We start from the raw sequence: 17,495 nt of genomic DNA on the forward strand, positions 1-17,495 counted from the left end.
TTTCAGGACTAGAAAGCCTACAGTTTCTATTAGCTTGGGGCACGTTCCGAACGCCCAACATTGGATTCCCCATCGATGATGTCACTGGTGGTGGTGGACAGGTTTCTGAACTGCCCTGGGCTGTGGGCAGTTTGCCCACAGCCCTCCCATGAGACACAAACTGAGTATTAGTGAGGACCTATTATATGAAGTTGGGTTGAAAAGTGGTGAAGTGGTCCTTTAAGGATGCATAAAACAATGTTATGCTCTCTGTGTTTTTTACTGAAGAAAATATCTTTCAACATTTTCTTTCTGTAAAGTACAAAACTCCACCTCCCATAACCCACCGCGGCGCCGGCGCGAGGAGTCCGGAAGTGCTTGCGTATCCCCTTTTGGCGCGGTCCGCGTGAGCCAGTCCGCCATCTTTGTTCCCGCTAGAGCACTGAGCTAGCAGTGGTGCCAGTGAGCAGGGCAGGAGAGCTCTCTTTCAAACTGGAACTACGGCGAACACGCTGCGTTTTCATTCATTTTTTTACACACACGACGGTTTGTTGGTAAACAAACTCATTCTAAACTAGTTCGCCAGGGACCGAGCGAGGATTATATATTTTTTTAGCAAGCAGTTTAAAGTCGGTGAATCTGTGAGCTTTTTTTTGGTTGGAGGAGCGACACTCTTTCTTGGGTTGTTTTAAAAAAGAGAGCGAGAGAGAGATCCGTTATCATGGCGACTGCTACTCCCAGCCGTGAATCGTCGGGGCCGGGCCGGGCGGCGGCCTCCTCCACCCCGCTGTCGCCCACCCGCATCTCCCGCCTGCAGGAGAAGCAGGAGCTGCAGCACCTCAACGACCGGCTGGCCGTCTACATCGACCGCGTCCGCTCCCTGGAGCTTGAGAACGACCGGCTGATGGTCAAAGTGTCCGAGAAGGAGGAGGTGACCACCAGAGAGGTGAGCTCAGTGAGGGAGCCACACACACACCCCGGTTGTATTTCCCTCTCTATATCAGTGGTTCTCTTTAAACCCTTTTAATGTCTATGTCCATTCTGGCATTTGAGCCACGGACCACCATTTGACGAGATTAAGCAACTTTTCATTATTTAGTTGCGGAGTGGGACCAACTGGAACCCCCCTCAAGGACCCACTGATGGTCCTCGGACCGCTGGTTGGAAAACCACAGCACTAAAACATCCCGGTTATTCCCCCTGTAGAGTTGCATCTTGTCTCTGCGATTTAAAATAACTAATCTAATAACTTTTCACCAACACTCCATCATATATACATACACATAAATACAGTGCACACAGGGATCAATCAATGTAGTCAGCGATACGCCGCAGAGTCGGTTTCAAACCACAACAAAGAGACAATAGTTTGCGAAATCGAGGGGCTAGTACACAATGCTAACTTTAATGTTAATGCCGCACATTGTGCACAACCATCGGTCTTCACTCTAGTCTAAAACCAAAGCTCTGGTGCTTCCACTCATAATCTGTTAATGCGTTAATATGAATACATTAAGACGCACGTGTTAATTGATGGCATATTGACTTGTTCATTCGCGTTCAACCGTTCATGAACCAACCAGGGAACATTAGCCAAAATAGCATACCGGTATCTAAAGGCTCACAGCCAGGCAGCGCGTGGTGAGCTTGTAGATCGGCTATTTTTGGCTGAGAAATTTGGCGTAGATGAGAGGGAAGCGGTCCAGGTTTAGAAGCTGAGGTCCCTTTACTAAGAATAGATGGTTAATAAACCGGTTATAACGGGAGCCGGCGGATAGGATGGATTGAGCGGGAGGTCGTGCGCGCCCACCGGCACCACGCACGGCAGACATGTTTTTAGAAGCGTTGATGATCCTCCGTCCACTCCGGAGTGACGGAGTCGGGAGGGACTCTCGTCTCCCGCCCCGCTCCCTTCAAACTCACAGGGCAGATTTGACTGGATGATGCAGTAGCTCATTGTTGTTTGAAATGTACGTCGACATATTTATTTGTGGCTTTGAGAGTTAATCGTTGTGGTTTACCGTTTTAATTAAACTCCGGATGCTATCAAAACCTATGCCTTGCTATTGCCAAAGGCAATCGTGTTTGTATAATTAAAATAAAAAGCTTTTGATTTTCGTGAATTTGAGAACAAGGATGTTACTGATTTCGATAAAATACGGGTTTATTCCTTTAGAGTTGTATATTGTTGTTCCTGGATAACCAGGTAAGGTTACTTTTGCCTCATTTGGGCGTGGACTGACTATCCCTATCATCTGTAAATAAAAGATTGAAAACTCAGGGCTTGGCTAGCAGACAGGTTTATGTGGGCTGGCTATTCAGAGATGCTTCATCCAGTAAAGTTTGTTAATACTAGAGGCTAAGAAGAACTGGTGGTGGCAATTACACCATTCATGTAACTTTTACCACAGGCAAGGAACAGCTGCATACTGCATAGTAGGCTACCTTCCTCCTTGACGCTCACTGGCAGCTGAGAGGTTGAGGGGGGTGTTTAATGGCCTTCCTGTTCATTCCTTAACCCCTGAAAACAAAGTATGCTCTTTTTGGTTTTGGGGCCATGACACTGACCCGACCGGGCAGTGGACATACGCATGCCCAGGTGTAATAGTAGTTAGTTACTAGTCTTTTACTCTTTACCAGGCGTTTTGAAATGTTCAATGTCAGCCATATAGCCTCCCAGAGTCGTACAACAGCATTCTAGACTAACATTCTTCCATATTGTTTCAATGTCGAGTGGAGGTGCTGGTGGAGGTGCTAGTGGAATCTAAGTGTCGTGGGCAAAGAGCCAAGCTCTGCCTTTTAGCACCAGAGCTTCAGAATGCTGTCTGTTCCTATATAACCCTCTCTTCTGCCCATCTGTAATTTTCTCCCCTCCACCAGTCTCTAGTTAAGCGTCTCCTCCTCTCTACATTCCTCGCTGCTTTTTTCTACGTTCGCCTACATTCCTCACCGGGCGTCGCCGCCCTCTTTTTCTCCCTCTTTCCTCTCCTGCCTCTCTTTCCATATCGCTGCTTTAAAATCTTTCTTCCCGCCCTTTTGCACCGACTTCCACAGTTGCTTCTCTTTCCCATACAGCTGTTCCGTGTCAGTGTGTTGTTGTAGACTTACTACTAGCGGCCGGGAACCTCCCCTCCTAACAGACTTCCAACTCTTCCACACCCTGTTTTTGTCCCCTTCGCTCTCTCTCTCTCTGTAGTATCAATAGTGGTGTTGTCCACATGCTTTCCAGATGGGCGGAGCATGGGGCGGCCGTCCATTCAAATTTAAAATCTGACTTTTGACTTGCAGTTGGTTTCGACAGTTGAATTATTATTGTTTGCTTTGAGATGATGAAGCACGCTTTTCGAACTTTCAACAAAATATAAAATGTTTTCATTTTATCAATCATTAGAGAAAGAGGGGTTGCTGGTGTTGGTAAAGAAAATAAAGGAGAAGAAAAAAAAAAACAGGTTACACTTATTACCGGTACCTTCATTTAAAAGTATTGCTCAAATATTCAGTGCAACAAATCAAGGCTGCAATTACATTTGACAACAGCCAAATCACTTTTTTATTCTCTGCTTCAGCTTGTAATGCCTGCATAGTTTATACATATGGAATTAATTGTAAAAGTTGCTAAATAAACATTCCTCACTGCCTCTCTATTGGATTGTGCTTTTTTTGATTAATTTGTGTAAGTTGTGTGACATCGTCATGTTGAAAACAATGGCCTCTGTTTTCTGTGATTGAAAATCTGAAACCCCCAATTCACACCATGAGACCACCCCACCCCCCCCCCCCCATCCATTCAACAATGGTGGTAAAAGTTCTTATCAAAGGAGATTTTTCTTCCAGCCAATATCTGTGCCAGAAAGTGTGAATAATAATAATCATATACTGCTATATGCTTGAAAGTGATATACTTTCAGTGGATTCATGAAACGTTTCTTTAATAATGTTCTGAATCTAAACTATCTGTCTCTATGTGTTTGTTTTGTCCCTCTGTGTTTGTCCCTCTGTGTAGGTGACGGGTCTGAAGGCTCTATATGAGGCAGAGCTTGCGGATGCTCGGCGCGTTTTGGATGAGACGGCCAAAGAGAGGGCCAGACTGCAGATTGATCTGGGCAAGGCTCAGTCTGAACTGGATGAAACTACACGCAGGTAATGTTCCATGCTAAACACACAGCGCACGTAATTGTGCAACTACAAACTTGATCGGATGTTTCCATGGCCTGAGGGTGATGTAATTACTGCATGAAAAAGGAATGTGTGGTGGTGTTTTCCAATTTGCTCAAGTAATACTTTAGCAAATTGGAAAACTCCTTTGCAAAATATGGATTTTCTGTAACAGAAATACAGTTGGAGCACAGAGCAGGTAGTATCCGCGTTCATTTATTTTGTTGTCGTTATAGCTCACTGTATATGTGACCAAAACACTTTGAATGAAAGGTGATCATGGCAGATTCCAGGAATACTTATGCATTAAGATCAGTTAAAATAAGTTAAGTCATGTAAACCATTGGGTTTGAGCAATTAGCCCTAAGCTCAAAAGCTGCTTGTAAAAGTCAACAATCAGGTTGTTTTTAGCATGGGGCTCCCCTAGGAACAGGAATGCATGGTATTTGGATAAGGCACTTGTAGTAAAAAGGCGGTGCATCGAGAAACAAACCGCCTTTTGCAGCCCGCTTTCTAGTATTTGTTTTCAAAGGTTTTTGTGTAATAGAGCATTCACTGTGGGTTTACTTCACACCGTGAACTTTAATAAAACACATGGCTTTCATCAATTTAGGATGGATTTCTTTTACAAAAAAAATGCTCTTGCCTAAATAAAAACAGGCTTCTGAAGTAGAGAGAAAATCGAGAGAAAAGATCTAGTCTTTTTGTTGCATTTATAAAAAGACAACTTAGCAGGACCTGCATTTCATTGGAATTGGACATCAATTAATTGATTCCCGGATTTATCGCACTTTAATGAGGGAGATTACCGCACATCATTAAAGTGATTGTAATATAATCAGGCGGACTGGCTGGGGCTGTATAGATGGACCGTCCGTCTACTATGCACTTTCTTTATACAGTGTCTGCCCCTATAAGGCTTCGAGCCGCTGGATATGTTTATTTATACCCCACCGTACGGCAGTGTGGCGCACCAAAAATAGCTGATCTACAAGCTCACAATGGGTCATTGGGTCATGACCTCACTACATATATTGGTTAAATGTCCTTTCTAGTTTTTGACCCATCAAGAAAAATGTAGAATCACAGCATCAATTTATGAAGACTAGACCACAGACTACAATCAGTCTTCTTGGGGACACTTAATTGATGAATTGGTTACTGAATATCTGCAGAGCTATTTAAGCTGAAGGAAGTGTCAGTGACTTTGGCTTCGTCTTTAAGCCTATTATGGAGAGGGACTGTGGGGAGAGAGGGGGGATGGGATGGGAGGAAGGGAGAGGAAAAAGCGAGGTATGGGGGAAGGGGACATGGGCTGTGTGGGGTTTGATAGGGAACTTGGGTGGCAGGATGGTGTTGAATGATACTAAAGAAAGATATTTGACTGATTGATATATCTGAGTAGTGATTATGTGGACTTGACTGCAATTCGCATTTTGGAAGGAATTTAATAAACAAAAACTAAACTTTTATTTGAGGTTGCTAAGTAGCCTTTCTCTGCCAGGAAGTTGAGAATGGTTATGATTTCATTGAGACATGAAATGTCCTAACTTTATAGGAACTTGAAACATAACATTCACTCGGCCTAACTGTCTGAAATACAGTCTACTAAAATGTTTTACTTGCTACTCCTTCCTGTCCACTGTCTGGAACATTGCCATAAAAGTGAACCAGACGTAGTCCCTGAACTGATTGAAGTTCCTTGTGGCAATAAGATAAGGTTTTACAGGAACCTTGCTTTATGTACCAGGATTCTGACCTTTTTTTATCTCAAATTATCAATCATAAGGTACACTGGAGGTATAAATAAGTGTACAAAAGGCACAAAGCACTTTAAATAAATCATCTGACGTACTAAAGTGCACATAACAGCAGTAGTCTGGCGAAAACTTTCCTTTAACTTTCATCACTGTCTTTCAAATAAGGGAGCACCATTTCAAACACTATGTTCACAATATTCACATTTCACACCTCCCATCTCATCCAAGGACTGTCTAAAGAGGACGAGACACGAAGACCATACGTGGGCGACGCCATGTTGCTCCATGGTGCTCCATGGAAGGAAAGAAACATGCGCAATAGGCTATTATGCAGCCAACACTTCCGTGTTCAGCTTACTTGGTCTCAACTGCGCATGTTTCTTTCCTTCCATGGAGCACAGTCTTCGCGTCTCGTCCTCTTTAGACAGTCCTTGATCTCATCTGGGAAGTTGGGAACCCATTTGGTGTTGAAATAGCAACTCTGTTTGGCTCCTCCCCTCTGTTAGTCTTCTTCCTCCTGGGCGCTGTTTATTCCTACTAACAACAAAAACACTACATGTTCCAGGCGGTGGTGCTGACAGATTCTGCCGTTAGCAGAGTCTATCTTGAGAGATTTCAATTCCTCCCAACTTGAACAATGGAAGATTTCAGTTTTTAAATACTTTTAGTATTGTAACACACTTCATCCTCCGTCCCTCCCACACAGTCTGAAGAAGAAAGATGGCGACCTGTTGGCATCGATGTCCCGGGCCAGCACTCTGGAAGGTCAGCTGAATCAGAGTGAAGCCGCTCTGTCCACGGCGCTGAGCCAGAACGCTGCTCTGGCTGCTGAACTCGCCGACCTCAAGAGTCTGCTGGCCAAGGTATGGATAGATGTGACCATTTAACACTCACGTTCCCACAGGAGGCAAACTATTCTAAACTTGACACGAATGATTGTAGATGGAGCTTTCATGATTACACGTTTTAAGTTGACAATCAGTTGTTTGCGATGAACTATTTTATTGCGTTTTCGGCCTTGGAAATTGGAGCATTGTGAATAGAAATTACATTTCTGTTTGCCTTTTTAGGCTTCATAATGTTTTTTGAAAGTGACGGAAATAGCAGCCTTTCTGCTTTTTTATGTATGAAAAATGTGCAACATGGACACGATTTATGACAAAATAATTGCGATTAGACGATTATGTAATAATAGTGACAACCCTAATTGAAGATGGATTCACCATCGACATGGAGGGATATGTCCTGCTATCGATGAGGCTCAATCCAAGCGTCTGTTTTTAACCATCTCACAGGCGGAGGACGGCCATGCTGTCGCTAAGCGCCAGTTGGAGACGGAGACTCTGATGCGCGTTGACCTGGAGAACCGCTGTCAGTCTCTGAGCGAGGATCTCGAGTTCAGAAAGAGCATGTTTGAAGAGGTGTGTGCCGTCATGTTGATGGATGATACAGAACATATGCTCTTTGCTTTTGTCGTAATACTACAACATTAACATCGCATACCTCTTTCCCTCTCGTGTATTTCTGTCTTGCCTGTGCTTTTTTTCCGCTGTATAGGAAGTGCGTGGGACTCGTCGTAGACAGGAGCAGAGGATTGTGGAGGTGGACTCCGGAGTAAGACAGGACTACGAGTTCAAACTGTCCCAGGCTTTACAGGTATAGTGGGCAACATACCATTTATACTCCATTGATGCCAATATCACTATCTCTATGCCTGCTATGCTATGTAGGGAGATGAAACTATTCAAAAATTGCACTTAAGGTTTTGACAGGCCTTTGTCAGTACAAGTGTGTCATTTTCACTCCGGTGCAGTTGAGGTGAAGGGTAGGGTATATGTTGTTGCGTAAACTTGCATCGCCGTCTACCAACCCGATCCTTTGACACAGATACAGTCTCGCAGTCTCTTCCGGATTAAATTCATGTCCAAGAATAGACGGCCACAGTGGCAACCTCAAGACTTGAATGAATAACTGGACCCCTCACAGAAATCCGAGTAAGGGACGTGAATGCGTAACGCAATCAACGGCACAAATCTGCAATAGCATTGGAGCGGCTTGCAAGTACTGTAGTGCAGCCTGTAGATTAGAATGTGCACTTACTACAGGTTTAAAAAAAGGACTGAGAGCGCCACATATAAACTACAGAGATACCTGTAAATATAACTCTGTGTTAAGGTAGGACATCAATGTGGAGTTGGGACAAGCCATGTCTCATTCAAGGTTGAGAAAATAGAAGTAGTCTTGTTTTTATAGTAACTACTCAATCAATGTGGATATACTCAAGAAAGATGCAGGAGCGCAAAGCACCAACGAGCTGGCCGGATGTATGGAGAACCGGGATGACTGGAGGCGACGATGGAGGGAGAGACTCAATCACTTGCCGTTGAGTTTTGTGGGAAATTCTGAAAACTCATCAAAGTGTTTCTGTGCTTTTTCTTTCAGGACCTGAGGAGACAGCACGATGGACAGGTGTCTCTGTACAAGGAGGAGCTGGAAACCACCTACCAATCCAAGGTGGGAGACCCCAGATGTTTTTGCACAGTCAGTGTCTGCCTTTGCTGCCTTTTCTCTTTTTCCATCGGTCTGTTTTTTTCTTTCCTCTAGCTGGAGAATGCAAAGGTTTCCTCAGAAGGAAATGAGAAGGCAATGAGCACTGCCAGGGAGGAGCTGCAGGAGGCTCGCATGAGGATAGAGTCTCTGGCATACCAGTTCAGTGCCCTGCAGAAACAGGTATGACGCCTAAAGCAATTATGAAGTTATAAATAAAAAAAGGATTTAACACATTGACACCTGGGAGGCATCTGTCACTGTAGCTTTTAGCCACTTTAACCATTATTTGAAACTTTAACTATTGAAAAATAGCAGACTGTCATGATTTAGAAGACATTTGTAGAATATCGTCTCAGAGCTTTGAGCAATGAAACTTGGGCTATGCCTTTTAACACCCATACCCCATCAATATCCGCTATAGATTGTCGGCCAATCTCCTGCTTTTTGGTGTTCCTGGTCACGTTTCTCATGTCATGACTGTGTTGTTAGGCTTCGGCCTCAGAGGACCGTGCCCGAGAGCTGGAGGACCTCCTGTCGTCTGAGAGAGACAAGCACCGCAGGGCCATCGAGACTAAGGAATACGAGATGAGCGAGCTGAGAGACAGGATGAACTCCCAGCTCAACGAGTACCAGGAGCTGCTGGATGTGAAGCTGGCCTTGGACATGGAGATCAACGCCTACAGGAAACTGCTGGAGGGAGAAGAGTCTAGGTATGTCTGTTACAAACACTACAACAGTTTGACATATACACATAGACATATACAAGGCCTTAGTTCTTACCTACTTAAAACGGAACGTGCATAAATTATTGTTCCCAGCCTTACTCCTCACCCCTAAATTCCTGGTCACTACCTAAGGCGTGTCGAATTTCCCCCGGATACGTTATTTTTCAGCCGCAATCACAACACTCGTTTCATCCACGGAGAACGCCAAAATTCCACTACTTGGGTTAAACCACTCAACCGGCTAGGTCTTGCCCAGCGTGATGAATTATTATAAATTCTATATCAAACAGTCATTGGTTGGACAGAGTAAAATAGATCTCTGCTCACTCAGAGCAGTGAGAGTAGATACAGAGACGAACATGCCAGATTTTTATTTAACACAGTTGCCTCTGTGTTATAAATGGGACTTGATAGATTTATTCGCCACGTTGATCTTTTTTTGTCACGTTATTTAGCATTATTTATTAACGGAACCCTTTTTGGTGTTTTAAGAATTATGTTACGCTTTAGCTATTTAAAAATAACAGATCTACAAGCTCATAGCGCGGCACCGAGTGCCATGCTACGAGCTTGTAGGTCTGCTATTTTTGAAAAATCGTGAAGATTGTCATGAATTAGAAGACTTTTTTAAATTTCGACGTCAGGCCTAAATGGGTTAAATGGCTGGCGCTTAACCGTTTCAGAACATCCTGTTTTTAGTTATTATTATTAATACTGTGTTTTTTAATGTTTTTCTCTCCAGACTGAAGCTGTCTCCCAGCCCTCCGTCCAGCCGCGTGACCGTGTCCAGGGTGACGGGCTCCTCCTCCTCGCACTCCTCCAAGAGGAAGAGGGTGGAGGTGGAGGTGGAGGGCCAGGTGGTGGAGGAAGGAGAGGAAGGAGAGGGCCAGCTCCTCGTGTCGGAGGAGGCCACCGCTAGCGGAGCCGTGACCATATCCCCCACCGACATGGATGGAAATGCTGTGGCTCTGGCTAATGACACCGACCAGGTAATTAATGGAGTTGTAGTTGCCAGAGTGCTGTTGATCTTTTGTTGTCAGTGAAATGTAGAAATACCATTCTGTAGTGTATGCTTATGAGTTTCATTGAACAGATTGTACTGTTAGAGTTAGACGGATGTTAGGTTCTTGGCTTACTTATGATCCTTGATGACTATTTCTATGTATTTGCTATATTTAATTAGCATGTGTTCTTGCTCAGTGTAAATCCCTCTGGATTAAGAGCGTCTGCTAAATGCCTAAATTGTAAATTGACAACACGTCGCTAAGCATGTTTAGCACACTGCTAATAATTATGGGTAATACACAAATCTGGAAGTTAGCGGAAGACATTGTCAGCGGTGCATATGCCTTTTTTAAGAAGCTGCAAAAAAAATGACCCATGTAGAAAGGTGTGAACATATTACATGAATACACAGAGTACCACTAATTGTGGATTTTTGAATTGTTTGTATAAGTATTTACATGGGAAGATACCGTTGTTTCTCGGCCAATAACCGGTTTGTGTGTTGCAGGACCAACCCCTGGGTAGCTGGCGGTTGACGAGGCAGGTCGACGGAGAAGAGGAGATTGTCTACAAGTTCTCTCCAAAGTTTGTCCTCAAGGCTGGGCAGACCGTAACGGTAAGAGGACTATCCATGGAACGGGTCACTCACCAAGTACATTTCATACGCTCCCTCTCCCAGTTTCTCCATATTTTATCTGAAAAAGTATTAAATCACCCGTTAATTCTACAACTACTCTCTCTAACATCCGAGTTTGTCCAAAGCTATTATATTGTGTCCAGTCGTGGTAACCAACTGGTCGACCGACATGTTGCTCTTATAGACACAACTATATTTGCGTATGGGAGACGACTATGTTTCCACGTCCTGTGCAGGTGGCAACTGTTGGTCTAATTACTCCAATATGTTAATCTGTACAGGTGTGGTCTGCTGATGCGGGCGTGGCCCACGGACCCCCCACCGACCTGCTATGGAAGAGCCAGGCTTCCTGGGGCACAGGCAATGAAATCCTTACCACCCTGGTGAATTCTGATGGAGAGGTATTGAACGTTTTAATATTGATTATTATTTTCTTTCATTTATTTATACTTATTTTGAGTGGATGGAGTAGACTGGTACAATTACAGTTGATAATGTGGGCATTTAGCATTTTATCCAGTACGAGATCTTAATAAGAATAAGCATGAACTGGTATATCATGGAAATGTATGGCATGCCTACCACCGATTTGATACAAAAAATGAACAATTCAGGCTGCAGTTATTTACAGTGTTTAGTCATGATGCATTTGTCTCTTACCTGTATTTATTACTGATATAGTATATGCTCTTATATAGGCTTACTACTAATAGTAAGCCAGTGGAACAACATTTCGTTAAATTGTCCATTTCATGTATTCTGCCAAAGTGCAGTAACTATGTTTTTAGACACCAACTTATTTGTCTACCCCAAAAGTCTTGCCTTTCAATTTTGGTGAAATTAGTGTAATGTCACTTATATGCCAATATCTCATTTGGCTGACCAGTTGAAACACTTTTAATACCCATTTTCAGTTAAAATATTGTTCATATTAGTTACTGCACTTTGGCTTTGCAGGGCAGTATTGTTGAATGACAATAAAGCTATGCATCTATTATAGAAGTGTAGAACATTGCCTGTACACCTCAGCCCCCTGTGGTTCTGTAACCTGACTCTGATGGGTTTGTTCCTGCTCTGCTTGTGTTATCAGGAGGTGGCCAGAAGGACTGTCAGCAAGTCTCAGGTGGACATGGAGAATGGAGAGGAGGAAGAGGATGAGGAGGAGGAAGTGGTGGTACGGGTAAGTCTTGACCTTTTTAAAATCTTGGAAGAATTCACAAACTTCTGTTCGTCCTTGAGACCATAGATATTTAAAGAAATGGATGCCTCATTGGCCGCTGCGGTTCATTGGAGCCATGTCTCTCCAGCGTAAGGAGGAAGTCACTGCCACTCAAGTGACTACTGGCCAATGATGGCGCGTCTTTCCCGGGACTTATCAGTTCAATCCAAGGGAGCTTTATTGGCATGAGAAAACAAATGTTTACATTGATTGATTGGCCTAGCGAACGTCCCCTTCCGCTCATGCTTCACAAGGAATCTCAGGAAAGCTTGCCTCCTCTCGAGAAGCACACGCCCGAGGGCCGAAGGAGGCTACCTTTTTAATGTCTATGCTATGCTTGAGACGCCAGATGGTCTAATGTGCCTATGTTCCTGGGCCTTGCTGGGGTTGGGTTATTTACTAGTCCAATATAGTCTAAAAGTCCAAATTAACTGTTCACACTGTCCTCCTTTTCACATGAAAACCTCTGAGAAATGACCAAAAGCTGACCACATAGCACAAAAGGTGTCCATGTTTAAAAGGTGCTTATCATTATGAAATGGTGCGATGACTGCGACTCTACAAAGTTAACCTCGGCAATAGAATTGTGAGATTAAGAAAGGAATGATCAAAATCATGTACTTTAAAATGCTTGTGGGGATTATATTTCTTTGTAATTAAATTTTGTTTTTTTTAGTAGGAACATTGTGTTAACATTCTCTCTCTCTATCCATTGAACCATCCAGGGAAGAAAGACTACATCCAGAGAGTGTGCCATCATGTGAAGCCCCCGCGACGCTCACTGGTCGTTTTTAAACTTCCAATTTGTTTTCTAGAGCCACTCAGATATTTTTCTATTTGTCCTGTTGTTGCTTGTCGTCGTTCCGCTGTCTTTTCATAGTTCAAGATGACAAAAAGGACTTTTTGGCCATGTTTCTAATGGACTCCGTTTCTACTTCAAACCCTGGATCCGCTTTTAATAAGAATAAAACTAGCTGTAGATAAAAGGTCATGTAGTGATTATCTTTACTTTACACAGAAGTATGATTTCACTGCAAAAACATTTTTGAGGAATAAACAGCCCAGTACAGTACAGGGGAATGTCTGTGTGGACATTAATATAATTGTATACTTCCAGATATCACTGCTCACCTTTTTATTTTATGTCTCTATAGTAAGTATTTGTTTTAATTATTTGGGGGAATGCCAAATGGTGCGTTCAAATGCAACAAATATAGCAAATCCATTGACTTATGGAAAATGCTATAATGTGCTTCCCAGATAATGGACCTCGAACATAATGCTGATTTTTATTATTTTATAATGTCATGAATTCAATGTTTTGACTGTCCATTATGGCGACGGATGGTGGCAACAGACTCTCCCGGAGTACTGAAAACTAGTTTCTAGTCATGTTTTTTGTTGCTGGCCTGCCGATAAATCTTTGATATGAGACCTGTTGTCACCATCCTGACTTGTACATAAAAGATACCCTCAACTCAGTCCCGAACCTCTTTTCTCTTTCTTCCTTCCCTTGTTCCCTCCTCTTTCCTATATCCCCTCAAAGTTTCCTTTAACCCTGTATCCCTTGTCTCCTCAAAGAAAAAAAAGAAAGAAAGGCCTTTAGATTCGATTAACTGAACTCCTGGTTGCTCTAAAATCTCGCCACTTTGTCTCCTATAAAGATATAAATAAGGAATTGAAGACAAAGAACAGATGTGTTTGGGAGGGGTTAGTGGGATCATGTGATATTATCCTCCAATTGTGTGTTGTAGTATAATTGACAGCTAACTATTGTTAACGTTAGCACCATTAGTGACTGGGTAGTTTGATATCATTAGCATGGTTTCCACGGCTAGCTCGAGTGCGGCTAGACCAGGGCCAAGTAAATGTTTAGATATACTACTGTAAACACCATTGGTGTATTAGGAACTAAAAGGTGCCTCACCAACCATTTCTACTAAGTAAATGGACGACCCTTGATTGAAAGCAAAGTCCTGTTTTGGCACTGTAGTGGAAACCAGGCTTGCCCTTACACGTCTGGCCCTTCAGTAGACATGACGGGAGTGCCCTGAATTGGACATGTCTTCTCGGTACACCCCTCAAGATGTCTATATTACTGCCACTGAAGGGCTTGTTAACTCCTCAGACAGTCACCCTGCTGCCTGCCTGGGGGGGCCTTTGGGTGATATTAAACTCTCAGCAAGAGTTAGAATGCCTGGCAGCATCGGATCCAGCACGGTGGAGCGAGAGGTGGTGGCTTTGTTTTGTTGGAATTCATGGAAATTTGTAAAACATTGGCATTGTTTTGAATGCGTTCGGTTGTTCTATTTCTATATTAGATTTAAAAGATAAAACGTAGTCCTGAAACGAAGGGACGGACCTCTGAATTGAGAAGATTGTAATATTGAGAGACCAAAGAAGAAAGTGAAAGAATTGGGAATGTAAATTGGCAATCGGGTCAACAATCTGTCTGACTCATAAGTGGGCTTATAAGGAGCAAATATGTCTGCTTGGACATTGAATGTTATCTGTGATAAGAGTTCCATCAGCCTGTGCACGGTGCTGAATCATGTACTGTAACGCCTCATTGACTAGCCTCTCTTCTCTCACACCCTGCTGGAAGCTGTGATGCTACCATGATGATCAAATCATGGGTTTCTTTAAAAAATAAATAAACATTGTGTGTTAGAAAAGCCTGGCCCTAAAGTTAACTCACGCATAGTGATATCTGAAAAAACATGTTTATCAGACATTTAAACTGTTAAAGAAATCACTATATATTTTTTTTAAACCGTGATTGTGGTAGGACAGAATGGCTGACTTTTTCAGCGGAAATGGATCCTGTTTCTATACGGAGTCATTGATGGTTTGGCATAATTATGGCAGGGTGGCCAGCATTGTAAATATTGGTCAAAAGAATGCCAAATATACTTTGGCAACCACCATGAAGCACAGTTATGGTGTAAACATGGCTACCACTAAAAACTTGTGGCAAACTGTATGACTTTTTCCACACTGGTGAATGTAAGCTGTGATGGGGTGGGGCTTACTCCTAATCACCACAACTGCAATTGGATAGCAACACAAAAAAAAACATTTTGATTGGATCACAAGTGTTCCGTCTATCTGAATGATTGAAGTATAAACTGAAGCTGCTTTGCCTCAGTTGTTTTTCTAACTAATGATATTGGCCTGGGGAAACAGAATTTTTTTCCTATTGTGTGTTTGAATGCAGTGCTTTGCATTACTAAATATTCTTGTTTTTGATAGGGTTATTGTTAATGTAATCAGTTTGTTTACATGAAATGTTTTAGTTTTGTATTGTCAGGGTCTCTGGGGGTGATTAAGTTTGGGTGTTGATGGATGTGCGATATATGTGTTGGCCAGATTACTTCTACATTCTGGGCTGATCAAAGATGACTGACCGCTGAAAATGAATTGGTCATTGACATGACTGCTTCTGTCATGTGATGACAAATAATGGCTAGCAAGCCGCTATCCAGGAACATTTGCAAAACCATCCACAAGTTCTAGTATAAAAAGGCCTATTGGCATAATAACCAGTGTTTGTTAAAGTATTGGTTGTAGGTCTGTTTATACTTGGTGGTCGCTACAGTATATATTTAGTACTGGTATTTCTTTGTGACACTGGGTCTCAGGAAGTTAGTGAATTATTCATATAATGTTCTGGGCAAACGTACAAAGGTTTAAATGCGACCGTCGTACAATTTCACCTAAATAGTTTTTGTGATTAGTTTTGTATTGGAAGTGAGTCAGTCACACCACAGGCATTTATGGTAGATGATTTCAGAGTCAATAGTTTTATAGATTATGTGAAGCCCTAGACTGTGATTATCATTAAGCTATTTTCTTAAAATCTGAACTCCACTGGCAAGTTAATAATAGAGCAGTATTGCTCCAAACTATGACAGGCAGACAGGCTGTGACTTTACCGTTCTTTTTTTTTTTACGGTATACCGTACACTCCTTGGGAGGCATTTCAGGAAGAAAAAAAAGATATACTATTATGGAATTAACTCGTTTTCCTGAATCATTTCTAAAACATTTACTTGATCATTGCTTCTTATTTATCAGTTTATTTAACAGTTTGGGTTATCTGGCTAATAGGAATGATTTCATTTGTGAAGAGAATAAACATTGAGTCCATATGCCCATCTCTTAATCACTGTCATAGAGATCCATTATTGTTAATGGGGGGGGAGGGGAGCATGCCAAATGTCAGTTTGTTCGTTCATAATGATTATTACACTTACTATTGAACTATTTTTTTGTATACATAATAAATGTTTTCAATATTAATCTGTGTCCGCTCATTCATGTAAAAGTGATATTACACTTATTCCTCTCACAATGTTCATACATTGTATATTCTGATTATTCACTGTGTATGATCGTTTGTAAGAATAGATTCACCATGGCAAGACTGTCTGAACATTTGTCATCTACACCAGTGGTTTTCAACCCTTTTCATATCAAGGGCACATTTCTTTTGAGCCACTGACCACCATTTGAGATTTAGCCTCTTGGACACAAAACTTAGAATATGTTATCGTTGGATAAGATTCTTGGTACTATAGTAGAGATAACAGGCAAAGGACCACACATAATTATTCTACATAATTTCCTAATTGTGTGGACGTCTTGTAAATTAAGTAATGCAGATTTTTAACTCTTGAGAGCGTAAAATGAAACTAAATGGACCTGTAGGGTTCCACTTGGTTTCATTTTTACACTCAAGAGTGGGGAGACTGTGGCTCAAGAGGTAGAGCACGTCGTCCAATGATCCATGGGTCGGTGGTTCAAATCCCGGCTCCGTCTACATGTCGAAGTGTCCTTGGGCAAGACACTGAACCCCAAATTGCTCCCGATGTGCTGGTTGGTACCTTGCATGGCTTCCACCGCAATAGGTGTATGAATGTGTGTGTGTGTGTGTGTGAATGTAATGCACAATCTATGTAAAGCGCCTTGGATAAAGGCACTATATAAATGCACCATTTACCATTTAAGAGTTAAAGATCTAATAGTCCATTTGGTTTACAAACTCCATTTAGTTGGGGACCACCTGGAACCCCCTCAAGGACCACTGGTTGAAAACCACTGATCTACACACATTTCTACCTGGAAGCTAACCACTATACTGTAACATGACAAAGGCTTCTCATTGGAGCTGCTAATGTTGATTGCCTGGCTCAAGGTGACCTTGAGGGCCGGTGGTGGATAGAGTGGCTGGATGGCAACTGCAAGGTTGCCAGTTCGAACCCGGGCTCCCCCAGAGTTTAGTGTCAAAGTGTCCTTGAGCAAGACACTGAACCCCTAATTGCTGTCATGATGTGCAGGTTTTGGTGCCTTGCATGGTTTCCGCCGCCATCAGTGTATGAATGTGTGTGTGAATGGGTGAATGTAATGCACAATCAATGTAAAGCGCAACCCGTGGGAAGATTTTTAGTTAAACGGTTAAAGTT

The 17,495-nt window shown here is 42.5% G+C and overlaps 1 protein-coding gene across 1 annotated transcript; it reads left to right on the top strand.

Annotated features, from left to right (window-relative positions):
- Nucleotides 1-371: 371 nt before the first annotated feature.
- On the top strand, nucleotides 372-16,332 carry lmnb2 (lamin B2). The gene is made up of 13 exons (XM_080770688.1): nucleotides 372-925; nucleotides 3,983-4,119; nucleotides 6,601-6,757; nucleotides 7,190-7,315; nucleotides 7,452-7,550; nucleotides 8,337-8,408; nucleotides 8,499-8,624; nucleotides 8,934-9,154; nucleotides 9,912-10,158; nucleotides 10,683-10,790; nucleotides 11,093-11,212; nucleotides 11,902-11,991; nucleotides 12,756-16,332. The coding sequence occupies exons 1-13, from the start codon at nucleotides 701-703 to the stop codon at nucleotides 12,792-12,794; spliced, it is 1,767 nt and encodes a 588-aa protein (XP_080626814.1). The 5' UTR covers nucleotides 372-700; the 3' UTR covers nucleotides 12,795-16,332.
- Nucleotides 16,333-17,495: the final 1,163 nt, after the last annotated feature.

This window comes from Protomyctophum bolini (genome assembly GCF_963924005.1).
Source record: "Protomyctophum bolini genome assembly, chromosome: 8".
Classification (NCBI taxonomy): domain Eukaryota; kingdom Metazoa; phylum Chordata; class Actinopteri; order Myctophiformes; family Myctophidae; genus Protomyctophum; species Protomyctophum bolini.